The following is a 21,971-nucleotide window of genomic DNA, read 5'->3' as shown; positions in this document are numbered from 1 at the left end:
GAATGTCAGAATGAGGTGTAGTAATGGAAGTGTGTAGGCTGTGGGAAGCAATGGAAGATGGTTAAGGTTGTAAAGAATTGATTATTGTGTAATATTGTTTCCTTTTGAGATTGAATTACATGTGAAGGTTTTCACCAGTAGTCCTGTCTGAATTACCAAAATATTTTGTCTGTGATTATGGTGGTGTATTAGAATATCCACACAAATACATTTTTGTGCTGAATGCATGCATTTGGTGCTGCTGTCAGTCTAACACAAATAGATAAATAAACCTCTCCTGATTTTCCTTAGGTAAAGAGTTATGTGAGCAAGGGCCACCAGGTCCTCCAGGAATTCCAGGACAACAAGGTTTTACCGGGGAACGAGGCCAAAAAGGTGAAGTGTCATAGCTATATTTTCTATTTTTGTCCTTTTTTTGAAACTTGGTAAAAAAATGGAAAGCCTGCATTAAGTAATGATTAATGGTGCCCCTTCCCAGTGAGGGCAGATGCTTTATGTCTCTGAGTAAGACAGCTGTTTGCTTTGAGTGTACAATACTCCTTCACCTAATATGAAAGCACAGGAGTCTGACTGACTGAGGGTACGACCAATGTCTAACATGGATCTTGAATAAAGTAGAATGGAACTTGAGGTTTATAAGAAGCTCTCAGGCAGATCAAAACTGGGTACTTTGTAACAGCACTGGCCAAGTCTGTGTGAAAATGTTTTCTAGTTCATGAATAAATTTGATGTTTTTTATAGAAAGCAGCATTAAAATTATAAATACAGGAGTCCTAATTTTAGTTGGTCACTCTGCAGTGAGTTTGTTTGCTAAGCAAAAGAAAGTCATATTTAATATATATCCTTGTTTCCAAAAAGACAACCTTGCAATGAGGATGCTGATATGGGTAAGTGAGAATCTTTTCCTAGCCCAACCATGGACATCATAAATTACTTTAGGCATCTCACTTAATGTTTACTCACTTCAAAGAGAAATATTTTTTCTCATGGTGATTGTAAGGATTAACTCATTAACCTAAATTAAATGCTCAAATATTTCACTGGTGAATGTCACATAAGTCTGTATGTGAAGGAAATTCCTAAGCTTCTTGAAACCAATATTTTTTTTTCTAATTAAATACTTTTAGTCTATTTTCAAATCAATGAAATGTTCCCAGTATTTATTTTGCACTCTTGGAGTTTAATTAAGTTTGGGATTTTGATATATTTGGTTTAAAGCTGTAGTTAGAAGTGTCAAGTACCTACTTTAAATGAGGACACTTGCTGAGAAAAAAAAGTTCATGGTTTTATTTTCTATTTTTGAAAGCACTGTTTTAATTATTTTGCACTTTCATAAATACATTCTAATCATATCTGATATTTGTTTTCTGACTCCTAGCCACCAAAAAGCTTCAGTTTAACTTGCAGTGGTGGGAAGGAGAGAGGAGGCTTCTAATATTTAAGCAATAATTATTTGAACTAGTCACTTTGGACCTGATATTATAGATCAGTACCAAGAAAACAGTTGCTGTTGTGCTGAATTAATATTTTCTAAAACCTGATGCTCAAGTACACTTTTTCAATGCAAATCTTTAGGTGATCGAGGAGACACATGCTTCAACTGCATAGGAACTGGAGTAACTGGTCCTCCTGGGGAGAGAGGACCACCAGGACCTCCGGGTAGTCCAGGTAGAGCTAAAGTCTTCACTGGTGTGTTTCATATGCTGTTTAAAGTCACTTTTCTATCAGGGAGTCCATGTACAATGGTAACAATATATCTGTATATTTTGTACAAGTTCAAATAAGCATTTATCAGTTCCAGTGCAGATTTGGTACATGTTGTATTTTGCACAGTTGGAAATAAACAAGATGGGCATGTGTAAAACAAACACTCATTCTTTGAAAATGTAGTCTTTGAAAAATATTTCTCTGTTCAAAGACAGCCTTGCAAGCATTCTGCATATTGAAGGTTTAGAGTCTGCTGTAGATTTAACTGAGATAGAAAATCTAACTTATACTACTGCTATTCCTGGAATAATAGAGGAGCTGGAGCTTTTTTAAAAGCATGATTTTTTTTACTCTACTGGTTCAATTTAGAGTTGCAAATTTGTTTCTGCTCAAATAAAATGAAGCTCTCAAAAAAAAAACCCCAGAGTAAGCTTTGTCTGGTTTTAACACAACTTCGTTATTATCAATGAAACAGCATGCTTGATACTGCAGCCTCTCCAGATTTGTTTTTCTTTTACTTTACTGTTTTTCTGTGCTACTCAGGTTCTCCTGGCTTTCCTGGACCAAAAGGTGAAAAGGGGCTTCCTGGATTAACTGGCCTTGTAGGGCCACCAGTAAGTACTGGTGTTATGTTCTGGTGGGGAAAATAGTGTCTCATTTGTCTTGCATGATAGGTAGATCTATAAACAATAGATCAAATTTTGTCTAATACATATTTTTTTGTCCATAAGTACCTTGAGTGCATGATTCATATATTGTTCCATACTCAGGGAGTGAAAGAAAAACTCAAATATCATTTTTCCCTCCTCTTCTTCATCTTCTTTTTTTTTTTTTTTTCTCCCTCAGGGCTTTCCAGGCATCCCAGGTGCTCCTGGCAGACCTGGTCCTAAAGGAGACCCAGGGGATGTCTTGACTTCTCCAAGAATGAAAGGTGACAAAGGAGACCCTGGCCTCCCAGGACCACCAGGTCTCCCTGGCATAGATGGCACTCCTGGACGAGATGGACTGCCAGGTTTGCCTGGCCCTAAGGGGGAACCTGTGAGTTCCATTTTAGGCTGTCTTTGACTGGATGGATGTTTTGGGAAGTCCTGCATGCACTTGACAGAGTGCAGATAAGAGAACTGGCACAAATGCACATTCTCTGTATGTGATAAATAAGGCAGGAATTCTCTTCAGTAAATGCCAATCTAGTGATGATACACTGAGGTACCTCCTAAATCTGACAGTGCTCTAGAAATAATCCAAGGCTCCCTTGGGCAGTGTTAGAGGGTCCCTTCTGCCATTGTCTACATTTCACCTATGTACTGGGAGGAGCTAAGTATCCAGGTTTAGGGCTGCTTTCTACCATGTTAGCAAGATGTAGGCAGCTAATGAGAGCTGAGAGGATGGAAACTTCCAGAGAGTTTCAAAGCAGAAGCCATGAAACACTTTACTCTTGATAGTAAGTACATGATCTTTCCCATCATGCTCTTTCTATTTTCAGGGTAGTATTGCATTCAAAGGAGAAATGGGTATTCCAGGTAAACCAGGGATACCAGGCCTTCCTGGAGAGAAAGGACTTCCTGGACCTCCTGGTTTTGGTCCACAAGGCTCACCTGGTGAAAAGGGCATCCAAGGTGTATCCGGCCGTCCAGGGCCTCCTGGTGTTCCGGGTGAGTTGGTCTCTGAGTGCTGTTGAGCAAATGCTGCAATGTTAAATTTTTCCCTTTTTGCTCTAGGTAGTTCTCAGAACATAATGCTACCTCTAAACTTTTCCTATAGGCTTTGTGACCCCCACTTAATGAGGGTCCTCACAGAACCATAGGGAGAGCAGTATCTGTGCCATATCATTTAAGCCACATGCCTCACCTTCTTCTCTGACCTCCAGGAGCTTCTCCCTATCCCAGTGACTGCAGTAGAAGTGCATTTTAACTACAAGCATACATTGTGTGCTTGGCCATACAGCAGATACAACAGGTTTGGGAAAAAAGGGGGTGCTTTGAAAAAGTTGGCTTTTGTTACTTTCTTGTCAATTACACAGATCCTATTCAAGTAGTGCTGGTGTCAGTTATGGAAAATACTACTCACATGATGGTACTTAGGATGAAGCTATTAAAACTTAACAGTTCAGAAATATTGTCTGAACATTGAACGGGGCTTATGCATCTCTAAGTGCTTTGTGGGGCTTGGGACTGGAGAATCTATTGAATAAAGTATTGCCAGTGTCTGAGTTCTTTGTAAGCTTGGGATAGGACTGGCATCTTTTTCTGCGGAAACAAAACAGAAAAGAAACTCCTACTGAGTGATTAATATTTCTGCTTCTTGGTTTTAGGTCCAAAAGGTGACCCTGGCCAGACTATTACAGAGCCAGGAGTTCCTGGTCCCCCTGGTCCTCCAGGAAGAAATGGTGATCCAGGTCTTCCAGGTAAGGAAGCAGATAGATACCCAGGGAATTCCAAGAGCTTTTTATTCTGATTCTGGATAACTGTTGATGGATAACTCTTTTTACAGGAGATCCTGGTCAGCCAGGTCAGCGTGGTTTACCCGGCATCCCAGGTGCAAAGGGAGAGCCAGGTATTCCTGGTATTGGACTTCCAGGTCCACCAGGCCCAAAGGGTATGCTTACTGTATTGTACTGGCTGGAAGAGGGAACATAAGGGGTAGTGACTCTTCACTTTTTACTAGCAAGTTGACTTCTGTTTCTAGAATCTTTTAAAAAATGTTTGTCCTAAAACTATACATCTTTATTACAGTGTCTTGGTTTAAAAAGACAGGTGTCTAAGGAAGTCAGGAACCTCTCTTGAAATGGAAAAATGTAAACCCAACCCCCCCAAATTATTATAATCTTGAAATCAAGAGGCTCTCAGGCAAAGATATTGGAATAGGAATAACAGTTCTTTTCTAGGAAAATTCAAATAAAAATGCAGTAGTACAAAAAGAAAACCACTGACAGAGTCAGATACAACCTCACATGCTGTTGGGCAGGGTGTTGGTAGCAGTCTGATTAAATGGTTTCAGAAATACCAGGGAAAAAAACTGCTGAGCTCTTATTACTCTGTTCACTGTCCTGCTCCTTCTCAGTAGCTTACATTCTTCAGTAAACCAATAACACGAAAGTGGGTACAACTTTGGGAAATGAGCTTGAATCAATAGATTATTTCCAAATGCTGCCTCAAGATGTTAATATTTCTGATTTTTGTAAAAGTTCATGGCATAGGGATTTCCCGTTCTGAGAGTCCCAGAGACCCTTTGTGGCAAAGACTGAATTCTCAGAAGTTCTCTCACCTGAATGGGTACCTCTTCAAGTTTGCTTGGGCTAACACAGAACCTCTTTTCATGGGCTTTAGGCATGTCTGGAGAAGTTGTTCTAATGCTTTCTGATATCATTTCTGCTGCCCTAATCTTTATGTTGTGTTTAGGTTTCCCAGGGACTCCAGGCCCACCTGGAGCTCCAGGAACTCCAGGTCACCCTGGTCTGGATGGACCTCCTGGACCACCTGGTCTGCCAGGACAGAAGGTCTGTGTTTGTGTTTACTATAAAACTTCCCTTAGAGGTGTTTCTGTGTCACTGGGAAGATGGTGAGGAGGATTTCACCTCCTATTCTCAGATTTTGATGGTGGGGAAGTAAAATATTTTGCTTGACATTTTGAGTGAGGGTAGTAAAATAGGAATTGAACTCTAAGATGGTGGCTATTTTTAATTATTACTTTTAACATTTTTAGCAGAGGCTGAACTTAGAAAATCTACTTTTAAATTTTTTTTGATCTGTTATAGGGAGATCGTGGATTTGGAGTTCCAGGACCACCTGGGCCCCCAGGACCCCCAGGCATAAAAGGAGTTCAAGGACCTAAAGGTGATCCTGGCTTCCCAGGAAACCCTGGTCTCCCTGGCCGAGCAGGCTTTGATGGAATCCCTGGGCCCAAAGGTATTGGGAACTCTCCCCTGTTTTGTTTCCTACTGAACTTTTAAAGATGTAGTTGTGCTGGGAAGCATATGGCAGCTAAATATAAGCAGTTCTGACTTCAGAGCCATTACTTCAAAATCAATTTTTCCTGTATAAATGGAAGATTGTGTTCTCCAAAGGCAACTAAGGGAATAAATCCCAATCTGTGGGTTAGTACCTGAAGATCTGTTTTCTAAAGACAAATAATGTTTATATGGAGGTAAAACTTTATCAGTAGAATAATTTTAGATGCACTGTGCTTCCATATGCACAGAGTTAACAATTCATTTACCCTTGCTCTTGACCATAGTTTGAACTGACCTGCCAAGCATGCCTGGTTTGCTGGAGAGCATCCTTTGAGTTTGATGTGGATGATGGTGCAATATGTGTGTGTGTAGCCTAGAAACATAAACTTCATGCAGTTCATGTTGAGTGGGGATAAATTTATGGCTTTGAGAAATAGCCTCTGGAGTGTGTTTTTTTTCTCTGTTAGATTAATTTTTGTTTGCATGCAAGGATGAGATTTCAAGTACAATGTGCAGGGACTCTGAAAGCAAATGTCTCTGAAATGGGTTCAGTATTTGATTAAATAAGAGTGTTCTTTTAGGTGACCCTGGACCAAGTGGACCACCAGGACTTCCAGGCCCACCAGGCATCCCTGGCATTGGTGGTCAAGGTCCTCCTGGATCTCCAGGACCTCCAGGGCCTGTTGGCCCCCCAGGTAAAACTTGCACGAATGGTTCCCATAGGTTATTTCTGGCATATGCAAGCAGATATACAAGATGCTGAAGGTTCAACTAGACAGATAGAAAGTGATAAAATTAGGTGTAAGTCTCTGAAGGGAGTTTTGTTGCCTTTTGTCTAAAATTACTGGTGAATGATGAATATATGAACTTATTTCATCTCAGCACTGAAGGGTTCATGTGCATGTATGTACATCATTCTATTCATAAAGTTTCTTCAGGGAAATTCCTTTTCCTTTAATTCAGTGAATGGGCTTGTTGTGCACAAACTCTTGATGCTGCAAATATGTGGCAGTCACCACAGTGAGAACACTTTCTGTGGTCTTCAGCATGCCTTGCACTGAAGCACTTCCAAACCCATCCAGTTTCTCCCATGACTGTAGAATGTTTGTGTTGCATGTCTGTGTGCTACACTATTTGAATGTGTTTGTGCATCAGCACTGGGCTTGGCATTGTTTGCAATGCATGCAGACAAAGTCATGGCCAGCTCTAAGACCATGGATCATGGATTGGTTGGTCATATTCAGATCTTTATGAACTGTGAGCTGAGATTCAGCAAGGTGCTGAACTTGAAGGTAGGCAAGAAGTTGAGTAAATAGACCCATGGAGCTTGAATTCTGCTCTCGTGCATAGTGTGGGTCATGTTTAAATCCATTCTTCCTGAGGGAGGCAGGGAGTATGTGGTCAGCAAGCCTGGATTGTGTTGAGTGTTGGGAGCTAGGGACAGAAGGGATTGGGACAAGGCACACAGTGGTTCCCTGGGGCCTGGCTTGCTGTGCTTACTGTAGGGTCCCAAGCTGCACTGGAGAATAAACTGAAAAAGAAGGGCAACACAGGCCTAGTTTTGGGGTGAGGGGGGGGATGTATTATAGTGTGGGTTTGAATGTTTCATCCAGTGCAGGTTCTTTTGTCTTCCTGTAACATCTCCTCTGGTGCTAGCCAGTTTGATTTCATGTGATCACAGATTTATTCTGAAACATACCGATGTTGACAAATGCACAGTGATTACTAGAGCTGATGGATTTGAAATGCCTCTATTTTCACTCTTCATGTCTGTACTGAATAATCATTGTGGCTGTTAACAGCATGGGGTTCTGAAATCTGGTGCATGCTAGAAGGTCCCACTTGATAAATCCTTATTTCCTTTGGCACTGCTCTGTCTCTGGTTTGTGCAGAATGCCTTAAATTCCCTTTTTCCATCCCTTGTGTGTTTTACTAGGCTGTTTTGATTCTGTTCCTTAATGCAGCATTAGGGTAAAGTTTCTGGGACTCTGGTTTTCAGACAATTTTGAAAATTTTTGTAAGTCCCTGTCCAGAATTTACTTTCTCTGCACAACCTATTTATTACTATTTATTCAAATAGTTTGCAATAGCTCAACATTTTTTTTCTTTTTTGAATATGTAACAAATTACTTTAGAATTTACTTTGTTGTTTATATTGTTGTAATTATGGTGTGGCTACATTTTTGATACCAGAAATTTTCTATTTGAAATAATATATTTACCATTTCAAGTATGGAGTTTGTCCTATATATTATGTTCCTCTGTTGGTTTTTTTTTTCCTTCCTACTTGCTGATAGAAAGCCTTTGAACACAGAGCATGTGTATCCCCTGTCCATCATCTGGTACTGTTTTGGTTTTTATCTCTCCATGGCCACTCCAGGCATATGATACCACACTTTAAAGCAGTGATAAGCTGCTGCCAGAGGGGAACATGTTTAGAATTTAATAAATGGAAGTCCACAGCTAATGCTATCAAGAAATTCAATCTGCCTTTTTAGTGTGCAAAGAACACACAATGACATCACTCCTAAACTTGTTCCTGCAGCTGAGAGTGGGGTCACCATTACAGAGTTGGAACACTGCTGCCTTGGGGTTATTTTATGAGGTTTTGGCATTGTATTGGCAATTATTTCAGACTGTGCCAGGGCATGCAACATGCAATATACCATCTGTGGGTGTAATAATGTACACTTGCATAATAGAACTAAAAGAATGTGGGAAAATATTGAATTTTTTTCTGTGTAATAAAGAAGGAACATCTTTTGAAAATACCTATTTGGGGCAATTTAACAGAATGTGAGTATTGAGAGCTCCACCAGCTATTCACCACTCTTCACAGAAGTAATTGTGAATGCCGTTTATTTCTATCTTTAGCACACTATTATAGGGTTCTACAGGGTCCGCGGGCAGAGCAAGCTACTATTGACTAACACACACAGGTTTACATTTTTTCTCCTACACACAAGGATATTGTTTTGCTTTACTCTCTCTTCTGCAGGAAGGTTTCAAGGACTTTAGCCTTTAATATCACGACTTATTTCAAAGGCTGGGTTGTGCAGACAGGCCTTTACTAATGTCGCTCTATTAGGAACAGCGAGAAGAACGACACAGGCTCTCTAGGGAGTCGATCAGGAGAATTTCTCTCAGTTTATTGCTTCAGATCTTTTTTATAGACCGATACGTGAAAAGTACAGAAAAGAAACTCTGATTGGTTAGTAAACTACCACATCACCATCATTGGTCAGTGGGGCTCACCACCCCTCGACCTTCTCTTGCCAGAAAACAAGGAACAGACAAACAGCACCTGCAAGGCTGTCTTCTGTCTCTGAGGATTGTTTTAATTCCTCCTTATGAATTCCCAGGCCACTTTCTCAGGCAAGACTGAGAAAACTATGTGGCCTGCAATTTCCACAGCCACCTTGCTCCCTGCTTCACAGTTAGCATCCATATTACTAATATATAAAGTATATCAACATGTGAGGCCAATCAATGAGAAGCTGATAGGGTGTACTCTGGTGTTTGGCAGGGGTCCAAGCCAGCATCTAGAAATAAGAGTTTTGTAAGAAACGTATCAGAAAAAGCTTGTTCCTCACTTTTGTAGAGAATACTAGATGAGGAAGGAGGGGAAAAAAAATTAAAAGTATCATCAATATTTGAAAATACCTGTGTTTGTGGTTTCTGTATACAGTGGTGGCTGCACTTTGAGAAAGATATCCAATTTTCCTTGCAGTCTGGTTTCTCTTATCTGCATTGGCATTGAATTCTCTGTATTTAGATCTATTTTCAGTAACATTAAATAGATTGTTTTGAGGTTTTTTGTCTTTAATCTATATGCACTTTATTTTGTTTCCTAACTTAATGGCTATTACAACTGTTTACTGCTACCTGTCTTGGCTTCCTGATGAGCTCTAACTTGTTGGCTTTTGAACCTCAGGTCCCCCAGGTACTGTGGTTTCTTTACCAAAGCCTTTTCTTAACTTGAGATTTACAAATTCTCCTTTTTGGTCAGCTAGCTTTCCAGAGTGAGCATCTTCACTGACCCTGTGCACTGGAGGGAAATGAGCTGACTGCTTGATTCAGCAGTACCTCAAGCTCAGTGTCATTAGCATTGAACAATTTTAAGCATATTTTGACAATTATTTTTCATTCAGGGAAAATACAATGCAGTGCAGAATTTTGCTGACCTTCAAAAATATTCAGCTTTTATTATCTTAAAATGTAGGAAAATGGAGTAATTAATGGAAATATATGAATCTGAATACCTAATTTTAAAATACAAACTAGTCTAATAATTTTGGCTTTTTATTTTAATAATCAGACTTAAAATGTTGTTGAAGAGAGTTGTTTTCCTTTTGAGATTTATTTAAATTGCATTTGCACTGCATCTCTAGTAAAATTTTAGTCATGTTTCTCTTCAGGAGAATATGGCCTTCTAATGCTTGGAAGTCATTAAAAAATAAGTGGTTTTAGAAGAATTGCAGTGTTTTCATCAGTGCTAGGAGTGGATTGCAACTAAAGCTATTCCTACAGTACTATACCCAGACACACAGATCTCAGCCTTGACTGACTTTTTGCTAAAAGATTGTGTTTTAACAACATTGTCTAGGGTCGCAAGGCATTCCAGGGGAGAAAGGGGATCCAGGTCCTCCAGGCTTCGATATTCCTGGCCCTCCAGGTGACCAAGGAGCTCCGGGATATCCAGGACCCCCTGGAATACCAGGGCCTAAGGGTTCACCTGGGCCACCTGGCAGGGATGGACTACCTGGATTTCCAGGTAAGTTCATGTATTTTACCTGTGGAGAAAGACCAAACTGCAGTTATAGATGTTAGCTCTTAATGCTTGGCCATGCCAACTTAATACACTTAGGTGTTTATCCTACCTATTTAAAGTTGGATATATATAATCATTACATCTCATACTTTTAAAAAAAATAGTAACAAAATTTGTTGCATTAAAATCCTTGTTACCTTTTCACTCTTCCTTATAACTTGATTTAAATATTTCATATATTATTCTTTTTTATAACTTTCAGACATGGCTTTGATCATCATTGTTATGATGCTTCTCTAATTTATTTTGTGATTTTTTTCCTAGTCATTGCTATAATTAAGAATAAAATTAGTTTAAAGAAAATAATGATAAATGCCACTTAGTTTTAAGTATTATTTTCCTTATACTGTTAGACTATTCAGTTAAGCTAGTCTGTTTTGCCCTTTGAAATAGAAATACTAAAAATTAATTTCAAGAATCTCTTGGATAGAGGGAGCAATACAAAATATTCTAGAAGTAGTGTATACTTGTCTTTTTGCCTTTCACTAAATTCAAGTTTGTTCCAACTAGTATTTGTGTTTCAAACCAGAGAACCAAACCTCTTATGGATATAAACATGCTTTCTACCATAGCAGAGAAGTGCAAATTTTCTTCTCAGGACCAAATTGAAAAATTGCCACAATTTCAAGTGTCATTTTATCTGATTTTAATTTATACAATAAATGAGTTGTTGTAATTCCCTTGAAGCAGACATGTGCTGGTTAATAAATACAATAGAGATCCAGGGAATCAAATTGAAGGTACCTGATAGGTTTTGAGTTTCTGTTTAGAATGACAATGTAGTTCAATGCTTTTAGGTGCCAAAGGTGAGATGGGCGTCATGGGAGCTCCTGGTCTTCCAGGGCCTCCAGGAACTCCTGGAAGAAATGGCCTGCCTGGCTTGAAAGGTAATGTTTGTTTTATTCACCCCTGAAAGGGATGCAGAATGTCTTTTCCCTCTTCTGTGTTGGAGGTTTTGTAATACTAATATCTAGGTTTTAATTTCTGGGACCTGCCTAAGTTATTGTCTTGTGACAGTGCTGATATTCAGAATTGCTTTGCATTTTTAAGCTATAGCATTCAATCACTATTTAGTTGATGTCATGAATTGTTAACTACTTTAGAAACATTTCCTTCAAATCAATGGCATTGAAGTAGGGCAATATTTCTGAAGTGTGTTTTAAGTCTGCTTAAAACAGCAGGAAGAAGAAAATCAGTAGCTTAGGGGTATGAAGTCATCAAGAATTAGCTATATAGGTATCACAGAGAGTCTCTTTTCTCTGCATTTTTCCAAACCCCTTGTTGGAGATGAATTTTGAAAGAGTTTGGTAGAAGAAAACCCGATTCACCTCTCCAGAACAAGGAGGCTCTGAATCCAAAGCTGTTGTAGCTGTTACCCCTTTGTCCCAGAGGCACAGCGTGGTGGGGCTCTGGGAACTCTTGATGTGGGTCAGACAGGCACAGCTGCTTCCTCTGCTGTCCAGAGCTGACAGACACCCTGCGCACACCGTTCACTCAGCTTTGTTCCAGGGCTTAAGATGCTGTGGAGTACCTTCTGATAAACTGCCTGGTCACTTGGTGAATTCCAACATCATGAATAAATCATGGAATTCCTATGTAAGAAAAAGCATGACAAATACATTAGCCTACCTTAAGGATTTTATTTTTTTTCATTTTGTTGGCTGTACCTACTGTAGGTAATAGTGGATTACCTGGTCCACCAGGGCCTCCTGGTCCAATGGGGCAGAAAGGCATCAAAGGTGAAGCAGGTCTGCCGGGTCCACCCGGAACAATTGATCCCAAACAGCTGGGAGCAAAAGGAGAAAAAGGCGAGCCAGGTGTTCCAGGTAAAGAACTTTGCATGTGGATATGGGGAGGTGGTTTGTCCTCTACACATAGTAGTGAGCTGTGACTGAATCCATTACTGTTCATTCATTCTTACAGAAAAAAATTAACTTGGAATATAGATGTGGTTTAAGGGCCTTGTATTTAGGCTTTTTTAAAATAAATTTTGTGACCAAGTTCCTCTTAATGATTAGTTTGCAATGTCCTCACTCATTAGCTGTTACTATTATTTAGCATGTGGCAATTTTGTAATAGCACTAAGGTGCATTCAGCAGGATTACAATTCAATCTTCTAGGAGTTATCCCTAAGCATGATGAGAAAGTTGTCATAGCTGCTGTGCTGGCTGCATTCCTGCTGTTTCAAAGGCCCTTGGGTCTTTGCCATATGGGATGAAATTGCTCGGGTCATCTGCTCATGCACCATCTCTGTATTCTCCCTTTGGGTGTCTCTCTGTACCACCTGTGAACTGAATGTCATCTCTGTGTGTGTTTCTGCTTGGGAAGCTGGCAGCCTGGAGATATTTCTCAAGTCTGTGTTCTCTCACTCTTGCTGGCTTCCTCTCCAGCCCTCATTCCTAATCCCCCACCAAGAGTTCTGATGTCTCCTTTGAACTCTAATTTAGTGTTTAGAAGAGTAAAAACTATTCTACCCTCAAAAGAGCCAAAATGCTTTTCCCTAATGTCGTCCCAGCCATTATTGTGCTAATTTACCTATTGTATAAAATTTTTGCAAGCCTAGATAGGATCCTAAGACACTATTTTTCTTCTTCTGTGAAAGGAAGGTTTAACTATGTCAGCAGGACAACACAAAGTTCTTATGGAATAACAGCCACATAGAATTTGTAAAAGTCTGCTGAAACACCTGCATTAATTTTTATAATGTATTACTCCAAAAGTGATTTTGGTGTAGCAATGTAATTTAACTTGAATATACATAACCTGGGTGAACGCAGAGGTTAGAATGCAGTCTGCTCATGCAGAACACAGCCCTTTGAAGTATATTGGTGTTAGTCATTAAGTTATTTTTTTCTCTCCTTACTTATATTATTCCTGTTCTCTAGTAATTTTAAATTTTCCAGAGCAAATATTTTGTGTTCTCTGGTACTTTTCTTTGCTAAGGTAGGAGGAATTATATTTAGTGAAGAAAAATTTCTGCTTGGTTTTTTATTCATCGATAGCTACATCTGATCTTTCATGGTAAAAGAAAACATACAGTAGTAGTGATAGTAATAATAATAAAATGTATCTTTTTCCCCTGAGGTATTCCTGGTTTATCAGGCCAGAAAGGTTATCAAGGTCTCCCAGGTGACCCAGGCCCACCAGGACTTCATGGCCCACCAGGTGTGCCAGGATTGCCAGGTCAGTAAACAAGGCCTTAGCTGGACAGCTTTGATGCATAAAGATTTGCATGTGTATTTATCACAAGGAGTTGGGATGTTAATACACTTACATCTAAGCTAACCTTAGGGATTTGCACTTTAAACTGCAGCACAGTTTTGGAACACATGCTCCTTCCTTCCTTCAACAGATCCAAGAGCAGTTTAAATTGTGTTTAACTGATTTTAAAAATCAGTTTAAAATGATCCCACTAAATATTAAGGTATCTTTTAGGATGACTGGAAAAGTACTTGCTGCTTGTGCAAGCAACATGACTGGAGAATCTGCCAATAGGACTTTCATTTCATATGTTCATTTTGTATATTGCTAAGCATTATATTTTGAAAATGGCCAAATTGATGTTTTGCAAAGGCTGTCTGGGTATCATATATTTGCTTTAAAGAATTGCAAAAAAGAAAACTAATTCTGTTTCACACCATTTCTCCCTACATCTATAACAATTTATCTGCAATCTTGAGTCCTTGATTGCTGTGTCTAATGTAGAGTTTGATCTAAATATTTTGTTTGGCTTGGGGAATATTGTTAACCACCCAAGACTCTAACTAGTTTGGGCATTGTAGGTTGCATTTAATTCTGTAATAAAAGCTGCTGAATACTTGTTGCATGTAAGAAAGAGATAATGTTTTCATTCTGCAGAGGAACACCTGAGAGACCATGTCACACCAGTACTGAATCCTTCCAATGGTGATTAAATTCAGGACTGAGATTTGACCTATTTCATTAGACTAATCTTCAAAACAAATAAGTAGTGGCCCTGTTCAAATCTTGGCTTGCGACAGACTGAAGGTGTTGAATATTTTAGCACAAATAAGTTTGGAAAAGCAATATGAGGCCTAAAGGAACACCAAATCCATTGCTTGTAATCAAGTAATAAGCATGTTCATATGAGAGTGTATGGATATCAGAAACCTGTAATTATTGCCATTAATTAACTCAATCACACCTTTCCTAGGCCCCAAGGGAGACATGGGGCTTCCTGGGCAGCCAGGACCAACAGGACCTCCAGGATTAAAAGGAGCTATGGGAGAGATGGGCCTTCCAGGTTAGTTTCTGTGCTTGAATTTTACTTCATTTGGGCCAATGTTCTCCTTTTATATACTCCAAAGATGACTCTGCTTGTGTCTAGTATGTAATAATAGCAATAAAGATGAGGATTGCATAAAGCCTTACATACATAATTGAGATTTTTAGGTAATTCTTTTAGTTTGGTTTAAAAGTAAAAAATATATATATTCAAAGCCAACCAGTCAAATTGTTAGGCCTTTCTTGTTTGGTTGCTGTACTTTGAATGATTTCTGTAAATTAATGCAGAATTTTTATTTATGTTTTTTTAAATTTCATTTTATCTTCTGGACAGGTGCTCCTGGGCTTAAAGGCAGCCAAGGAGTAGCAGGACGTCCGGGGCAGCCTGGGCCTGTGGGATTTCCTGGATTGAAAGGGGAGAAAGGTGATCCTGGTCTTTCAAGCATTGGTATCCATGGTCCCCCTGGACCAAAGGTATCTTTACAAAATTTTTCAATTGAAAATTCCATGAGGAAATTAGATTTTGTTGATTTTCCCCCCTTAACTATTACTTAATATATATATTATGTAAAATTGTAAATATGTATATAAATATATTAGTAAAAGGCAGGGTTGACTTTTCATGTGAGATAAAAATTTATCATTTTAAAAGTGAAAATACTTATATATAACATAATCAGTTTAAAGGGGAAGATTGTTTACCAGACTTTTCAAGTTGGGTTTGCTTAGTGGCCTTATCTTTGTTGTGACACTTTCCTAGTTGCTAGGGATTTATACAATTAATTTCATTGTCCCCCTGTCTAATTATGTAGTTAATTCCTAAAAAATTAAGATGTGCATTTAAGAAGAAATTACTAATATAGCATGGTTACTGCTGCTTTAAATTTTAAAATCTGTATAAATTGTTTAAATTAGTATTTACCTATATCATTCTTTCTGCCACCCACAAAAAAAGTGACAAAAAGATCTTCAGAATGTCTAACAGTCTTCACTGATGCCTTGCAATAGATGTGCACAATTAACTTAGCAAAAACATTGTATGATTAAAGTTGCACTGGTTTCTTTTCTATTCTGCATTACCTTGGGGTAAAAATCTGTGCTCCTGCTGGAAGAAAGGAAGATACATTTTTCTTTAATGTCAGTTCTGAGAAAAAACTATGATACTGTACACAATTATAGGGGAAAACTGTTGAAGTCTTTACTATTGATGTTTTTCCTTAATTTTGTATTGACATCATTCACATTAATGGGTATGAGGAGAGGTATGTACAATATACTTGTGACCTTGATGTGATGGTAGGATGGGGAACATACAGTAAGGGCTTTTGTATCTTAAAAAGTCTGGGTTCTTACTTCTGCTTAATGTTTTCTAGGGAGATCGTGGCTTGCCTGGATACCCAGGTAGTCCAGGCTCTAAAGGTATAGCTGGAAGTCCTGGTTTGCCTGGATTTTCAGGCAGTCCAGGTGCAAAAGGAGAACCAGGTCTTCCTGGATTCCCAGGTAATTCTCAACAGATTTTTTTCACTTCCCCTCTTGCTAATATTGGCACAAACAGCTAAACACAGTGGGTAACCTGGGGGAGACTCCAGCTTCTGAGTTTCTGGCAATCTGCTGCTTCTAAGCTTTGTGCTGTTGGAATTGTCACTGCAAAAGTGTGGGAATGCATCTCTTTATGAGTGCCTTCTGGAATCATTCATCTGCTCTGAGGGGATGGAGCAGCAGTGTTAGTTAATACTCTACATAGCACTCCCTATTACCTCCTGTAACACCAAATATTTGGGTCCAAAAAAAAAAGTATCCATATTTTTTCTTCAGGAATCAATAAAAACGTGCCATCCCAGAAAACTTAGCACTTTTTTTCGTAGCATTTATTGTCCAAAAAATGTGTTCTAAAGAGAAATCTCTGAAATATTTGATTAGGTTTTGGACTTTGTTCTTTAAAAAATATTAAAAGAGGTTGTTCACAGGTGTATGTCAGCTTTTTCATTCAAAATTTAAGGAAACAAAACTTTACCTCTGCTGCATTTACCGCACTAAAGGATGTTCTACAAATGTGCTTGAGCTGCTTTGATGTAGAAAATTATGGAATTTACAACTGTGGTTCTAACAACAAGAAGCTTAGAAGAAAACAAAACCTGATCATGAACCTGGCAATTTTTACCCTCTGCTTCATGTCATGCTTAAAAGACTGAACAGCCACAATGTGTACTGAGATGCTACCTTCAGATCAGGCAGGCTTGGGTGCTGTTCAGAGCAGGCACTGTCTGCCTCCAGCTCATGGTGTAGGGGTGAGAATCCAGCGTAAACTCTAGGGCCATTTTTATTAAGTTCCTTTTTCAGGAAAGGAAAAGAGGATCGGGGAAGGACTATTCAATCCCAGTTCATAATGTTTTCAATTTGTTGTCAAGCAGAAACATAACTTCTTAGCAGTTTGCCAGAGTTGCTGTGTCTTTGGCCATGAACACTCAACAGTTAAGAGGAGGCTTGAGAGTAGCAGTAAGGGCAGTTTTACCAGTATGTTTTGTTTCTGTACATTCTCTGTTTTATATTTTATCTCCTTGACCAGCTGTAAATCTGCAAAATTAGCATAAATACAGTATCTTTTACTCAGGGCATCTCAGATTGTAGCATTTCAAGATCTGCTGAAAAGTCAGTTTTGTTCATTATTTGATTGAAATGCCTGTGCTTTACAGGAACACCAGGAATTCCAGGACCAAAAGGTATTGAGGGCCCTCCAGGTACTCCTGGCCTTCCTGGACCACCTGGACCAGTAGGTGAGCATGGACAGTGTAGCAGAGATCAGCTGCTTCTGTGATAAACATAACACATGAAGGCACTTCCTTTCTTATCTTTTTAGCATCATGGAAATGAATCTTCATGTACATGGGTGCTCAGACACCACTGCATGCACTTAATTCACTGAAATTAAACAGTAAAGAAAGAAATTTTAGCTTTCTTTTGAGGATTTGTATTTGCTGTCCGTTCATTAGCTGCTGAAAAAAAAATTAACTGTTTCAGTACTTACCAGCTTTATTTGTGCTAAGTATTACAGTGGTCTAACCTATTTTTAGGAGCAAAATCCTAATTTATTCTAAAGAAAAGCACTGTATTTTTAGCAAACAGTGACTGCTTGAAAATTCACAGCCCTAAAAGCCTTTTCTAAATTGTCAGGGGAGAGAGAGAGAGGTTTAATTTTAAGATAACATCCCTGTAAATCTTTCATTGCATTACCACACCTTTAGATTCAGATGGTGGTGAAGGGGATGCTGGTTTTCTTTACTGTAGTTTAGGCAAGCCTGTGCTAATGTGTTCTGTCCCTGTTATAGGTGATACTGGTCGTCCTGGTCCTCCTGGTCCTTCAGGAGAAAAGGGACAACCTGGTCGAGATGGTATCCCTGGACCAGCGGGTCAGAAGGGTGAACCAGGTTAGGTGTCCCTCCTGTTTCTTTCCTCCTCTCCACTCCGCATTGACATGTCCTGCGTGCTCTAATCTTTCATTCCTGTAACTGCCCTTACACCTTCAAAGCCACTCCTGTGGTTCCTGGCTGCTGGGTGGCTCACAAAAGGGGCTGCCAAGCTGCCAGGGAAGCACAGGACAAGAATTCAGTCAGCTCTCCTGGATTTTATTACCTGGCTTTAACACCAGCCCCTGTTCCTGTATTTTATGCTAGCTTTATTGCTTCAGCTAAGTTTACACAGTGGATAAACAGTGTAATCCCTGCTACAAAGATAGATCTTCAAACAAAAATGCAAACACAGTGACTCCCAAAATCTAAAAGAGCATGGATTGTGAAGGGATGGAAACACTTAGGAAAGTTACAGATGCATTCAGTAGCAAAACCTCAACTTTGGGGAAGATGGTGAGTGAATGAGAATCCATGTAACCTCAAGGAATTGCTTATTTAGATGAACTGCACTTTCATTGTTCTAAGCCTCATATTCCCATTCCTGGAGACCTGAAAGCTAAATACTTATTTTTGTCTCTATCTATCTTTTTTTCAGGTCTACCAGGTTTTGGGCATCCAGGACCCCCAGGACTCCCAGGATTGTCAGGTAAAGCTTTTCTGTTGCCCTCTGTTAAAATGGTTCAATGTAAAATACATTTACACATTAAAAACAAGAAGGGTGTTATATTTTCTATAACAAATGAATGCTATAACTACAAGTAATTTTTCTTTTCCTTACCAGACTGTTTTAAATTAACCACAGCAATAAAGACATTTTATTACTCACCTCTATATTTTGTAAATTAGCAATTATGCAGCCAGAATAAATGCACACAGAGCAATGGCCTACTGCATTGTGTGAAACTTTGCTGGTTTGTGTCAGTAAATAAAGTATTCATACAATAGATGACAAATTAAGCTGCTTTGAAAGTACAGGTACTTGGTACATTGCTTCTCTCTGGTAGCATTAAAGCTCCTAAATTACTCAGGCTTATTTGAAAATTTTGCAAGTATGTCTTAATTTTCAACAATATCTCAAAAAAAGGATGAAGTCTTAATACTGACAGGTTTCTTCACAGAAAGCCTTATTTGTAGGCTTACAGTCTCCAAGGATGATGAATTACAGCATCACTGATTTAGTAAGACTTTTTAATGTTTTAAGCTATAGTGCTTTCTCCTGACAGAATTATTAGCCCTCACTCTTTTCTGAATGTTACCCAATTTTACACTGTCTCACTCTGCAAATAAGGGGAGTTGTGGCCAGACCTGTACCTTCTGCAAGAGAGAGAAATGGCTTTGCAAGCTGGCTTTTGGGCTTTATAGAAATTCATAACAGTATTCACAAAAATGGCCTTTTACAGGGCAAAAAGGAGAACTGGGGTTACCTGGCCCACCAGGACCCCCTGGACTTCCAGGTCTGAAGGGAGAACCAGGTTTCCAGGGATTCCCTGGTCTGCAGGGTCCACCAGGTCCACCAGGAATACCAGGGCCACCTCTGGAAGGTCCTAAGGGTAGCCCTGGCCCACCAGGTGTTCCAGGAAGGCCAGGTAAGAGCACAATCCATATCTGTGAACATCTGCCAGTACTTTGATATTTTGCTGGTAGGTCATCAGCCTTTAAATTGGCTCAGTTTATTTGGATGAATAAGGTCAAGCCTCATGGCATAGGTGCATGGGCAACCAGAGACTTTTGTTGCCAAAAAACCCAGCATCTATAAATAAACTAGCCTCAGTTTTTCTAAATTTCTGATGCCTGGCAGCAAAAATCAAACGTGTTCCCATGCGGGAGGTTCTCCGCATGCTGCCCCAATAATCGCTTACAAGCACAATACAACCCCTGAGCATCTGAGACCTTTGCAGTATTGTTGCATGATCAGCAAACATCACCACACACAAAAAACCAAAAGTAACAAACCCCATCATTCTAAGAGTCATGAAAATCAAATTCCAACTAGCATCCTAGCATGTTCAGATTGGGTACTGCTCCTCATCTCCAAGCCATGTAACAAAAGTCATTGCTCCATTGTGTCACGTGGCTCCTGTGGACTCCATGCTCCATTGTGCTGTGTTCATCTTTGTTTGCATTTTATTCCTGTGCCAACTAATTCTGGGAATGCCAACTACATTGAGTTAACATTGCTGAGCAATTACCTGCCCTGTGTTAGAAATTGTTTTCTATTTTGTGTTATAGAATGTTTGCATTTAGATACTGTTCTTCAAAAAATATAATTCAAATTAACCTGACACAGCTCCAGTTCAAGCTTATTCCTGGATCTTTAATTCAGAAGTACTTTGTTATGTCTAAGATTCATCTTGCATAATAGGCTTGATATTCTCCCTAAAGGAGACTGCTTTCAAACCAAGCCATTGGTTGATCACAGGGATTTTTTCTTTTACATATTAATGGTGAAGTAATATTTTTATTTATTGCCCTCCAATTAGTCTTTCATTTAAAGACTTTTCTGAGGAAAGCTAGCTTTGGATTAGTACATTTGTAAAATAGCTGCAACACAGATATTGTTGATTTTTGAATATCAAGGGAGAGTTTAGCTTTGCAGCATACACTTGGAAAGATTTAAAGGTTTGCTTTTTCAACATGCTTGCTTCTGACACAAGAGGAGGCAGTCACACTGAATAATGTTTTTTTGAATGGAATTTTATCAAAAATATTTTCCCTAGAGCTGCAATTGAATTGTATGTTATTATCAATGGTAATGTGAGTTTTTTCTTTTGCAGAATAGGCTATGAACTCATATACCCTAACTATAACTTAACTGGGCATTTAAAAAATGAGTCATAAACATTTGGTTTTAATCCACAATACCTTAGAACTGGGGTGCTGTTTGCCAGTATAATGAGGTTTTCTTTTAGTCCCAGTAAAACTACTTCCATTGTGTTTCATCCTAAACCTGCTTTGCGTGTGACTGATGTGGAACAACCACTTTATGGGTTAATAATCCCCAGCCAATCACAATGTCTTCCTGGTTTCCTATTTGGTTAGTGGAATGAGGAGTTCGTGCCTCCCCACTTTTTCCCGGAGGAACTGACTCCCTGCTGTGCCCCAGAGGCTCTAACCAGGCAGTGGAACATCCCTACAGCATATTTGTAGCCCAGTTTGCTCTTGATTTTCTGTTAATTCTTCTGTATATAGAGTAGTGCAGCAATTAAAATTTTGGCTCAGGACAGTGATTGGTTCATAATGATATAGGCTTTCATTTTTAAAAGTTTCTTATACAGAGGATATCTCCAAACGTTAAAGAAGTCTTTAAAAGTAAACCAGGCTAAACAACCTCTGAGGTATAATAAAAGTACCAACTGAGATTTTCTGCTCTGCTGTAGCATTGGGGTTTTATGGAGCTGCTCATCCTGTTCACACTTCCCTATTTAAATCAAGTGTTTACTGATTCTGATCAGCTGGGAAGGTGGAGCAATGGTGAGACTCATTTTGTGCAGGTTTATGAGCAGGGGAAACAACCAGTGAGGTTCTGTTCAGCCATGTTCTCTCTCTCTTTCTTTCTCTTCCATTTTTGTTGCATGCAATGTATAAAGTGAAGCATTTGCTTTGCTCAGTTATGTGTGAACTAATGTGGATAAACCAAACTATTATTGCAGTTCTGGTACAATCAGCACTCCAGCCTTTTGTTTCCAAGGATAACAGAATGCTGATTATTGGAATGCTGATTTTGTAACATTTCAACATAAGGCATAAAACTCATAAAGCAGCTGTGTGGATGTCAAATTACCCCTTCTAGGGACAGAAACAAAACCAGAAGCTGTTTGCATATAGTGTTTGT

General features: G+C 39.1%; 1 protein-coding gene across 9 annotated transcripts in view; it reads left to right on the top strand.

Annotated features, from left to right (window-relative positions):
- Positions 1–21,971, top strand: part of COL4A5 (collagen type IV alpha 5 chain) — an 81,094-nt gene that overhangs the window by 46,090 nt on the left and 13,033 nt on the right. For 4 of the 9 annotated variants that reach the window (XM_086850631.1, XM_086850628.1, XM_086850627.1 and 1 more), the window contains 21 exons: positions 292–375; positions 1,576–1,668; positions 2,251–2,321; positions 2,554–2,745; positions 3,191–3,359; positions 4,019–4,111; positions 4,198–4,302; positions 5,106–5,203; positions 5,462–5,612; positions 6,238–6,351; positions 10,263–10,430; positions 11,285–11,374; positions 12,164–12,313; positions 13,572–13,670; positions 14,662–14,751; positions 15,067–15,206; positions 16,106–16,232; positions 17,426–17,506; positions 18,059–18,157; positions 18,735–18,785; positions 19,540–19,725. In XM_086850631.1, coding sequence (XP_086706757.1) covers positions 292–375; positions 1,576–1,668; positions 2,251–2,321; positions 2,554–2,745; positions 3,191–3,359; positions 4,019–4,111; positions 4,198–4,302; positions 5,106–5,203; positions 5,462–5,612; positions 6,238–6,351; positions 10,263–10,430; positions 11,285–11,374; positions 12,164–12,313; positions 13,572–13,670; positions 14,662–14,751; positions 15,067–15,206; positions 16,106–16,232; positions 17,426–17,506; positions 18,059–18,157; positions 18,735–18,785; positions 19,540–19,725 — 2,451 coding nt within the window. Of the gene's footprint in view, positions 1–291; positions 376–1,575; positions 1,669–2,250; positions 2,322–2,553; positions 2,746–3,190; positions 3,360–4,018; positions 4,112–4,197; positions 4,303–5,105; positions 5,204–5,461; positions 5,613–6,237; positions 6,352–10,262; positions 10,431–11,284; positions 11,375–12,163; positions 12,314–13,571; positions 13,671–14,661; positions 14,752–15,066; positions 15,207–16,105; positions 16,233–17,425; positions 17,507–18,058; positions 18,158–18,734; positions 18,786–19,539; positions 19,747–21,971 lie in introns of all 9 variants that reach the window. The other 5 variants (XM_086850630.1, XM_086850626.1, XM_086850625.1 and 2 more) reach the window with 2 other exon arrangements.

This window comes from Cyanistes caeruleus, chromosome 14 (genome assembly GCF_971803275.1).
Source record: "Cyanistes caeruleus chromosome 14, bCyaCae1.hap1.1, whole genome shotgun sequence".
Classification (NCBI taxonomy): Eukaryota; Metazoa; Chordata; class Aves; order Passeriformes; family Paridae; genus Cyanistes; species Cyanistes caeruleus.
This window is presented reverse-complemented; position numbering and strand designations above follow the sequence as displayed.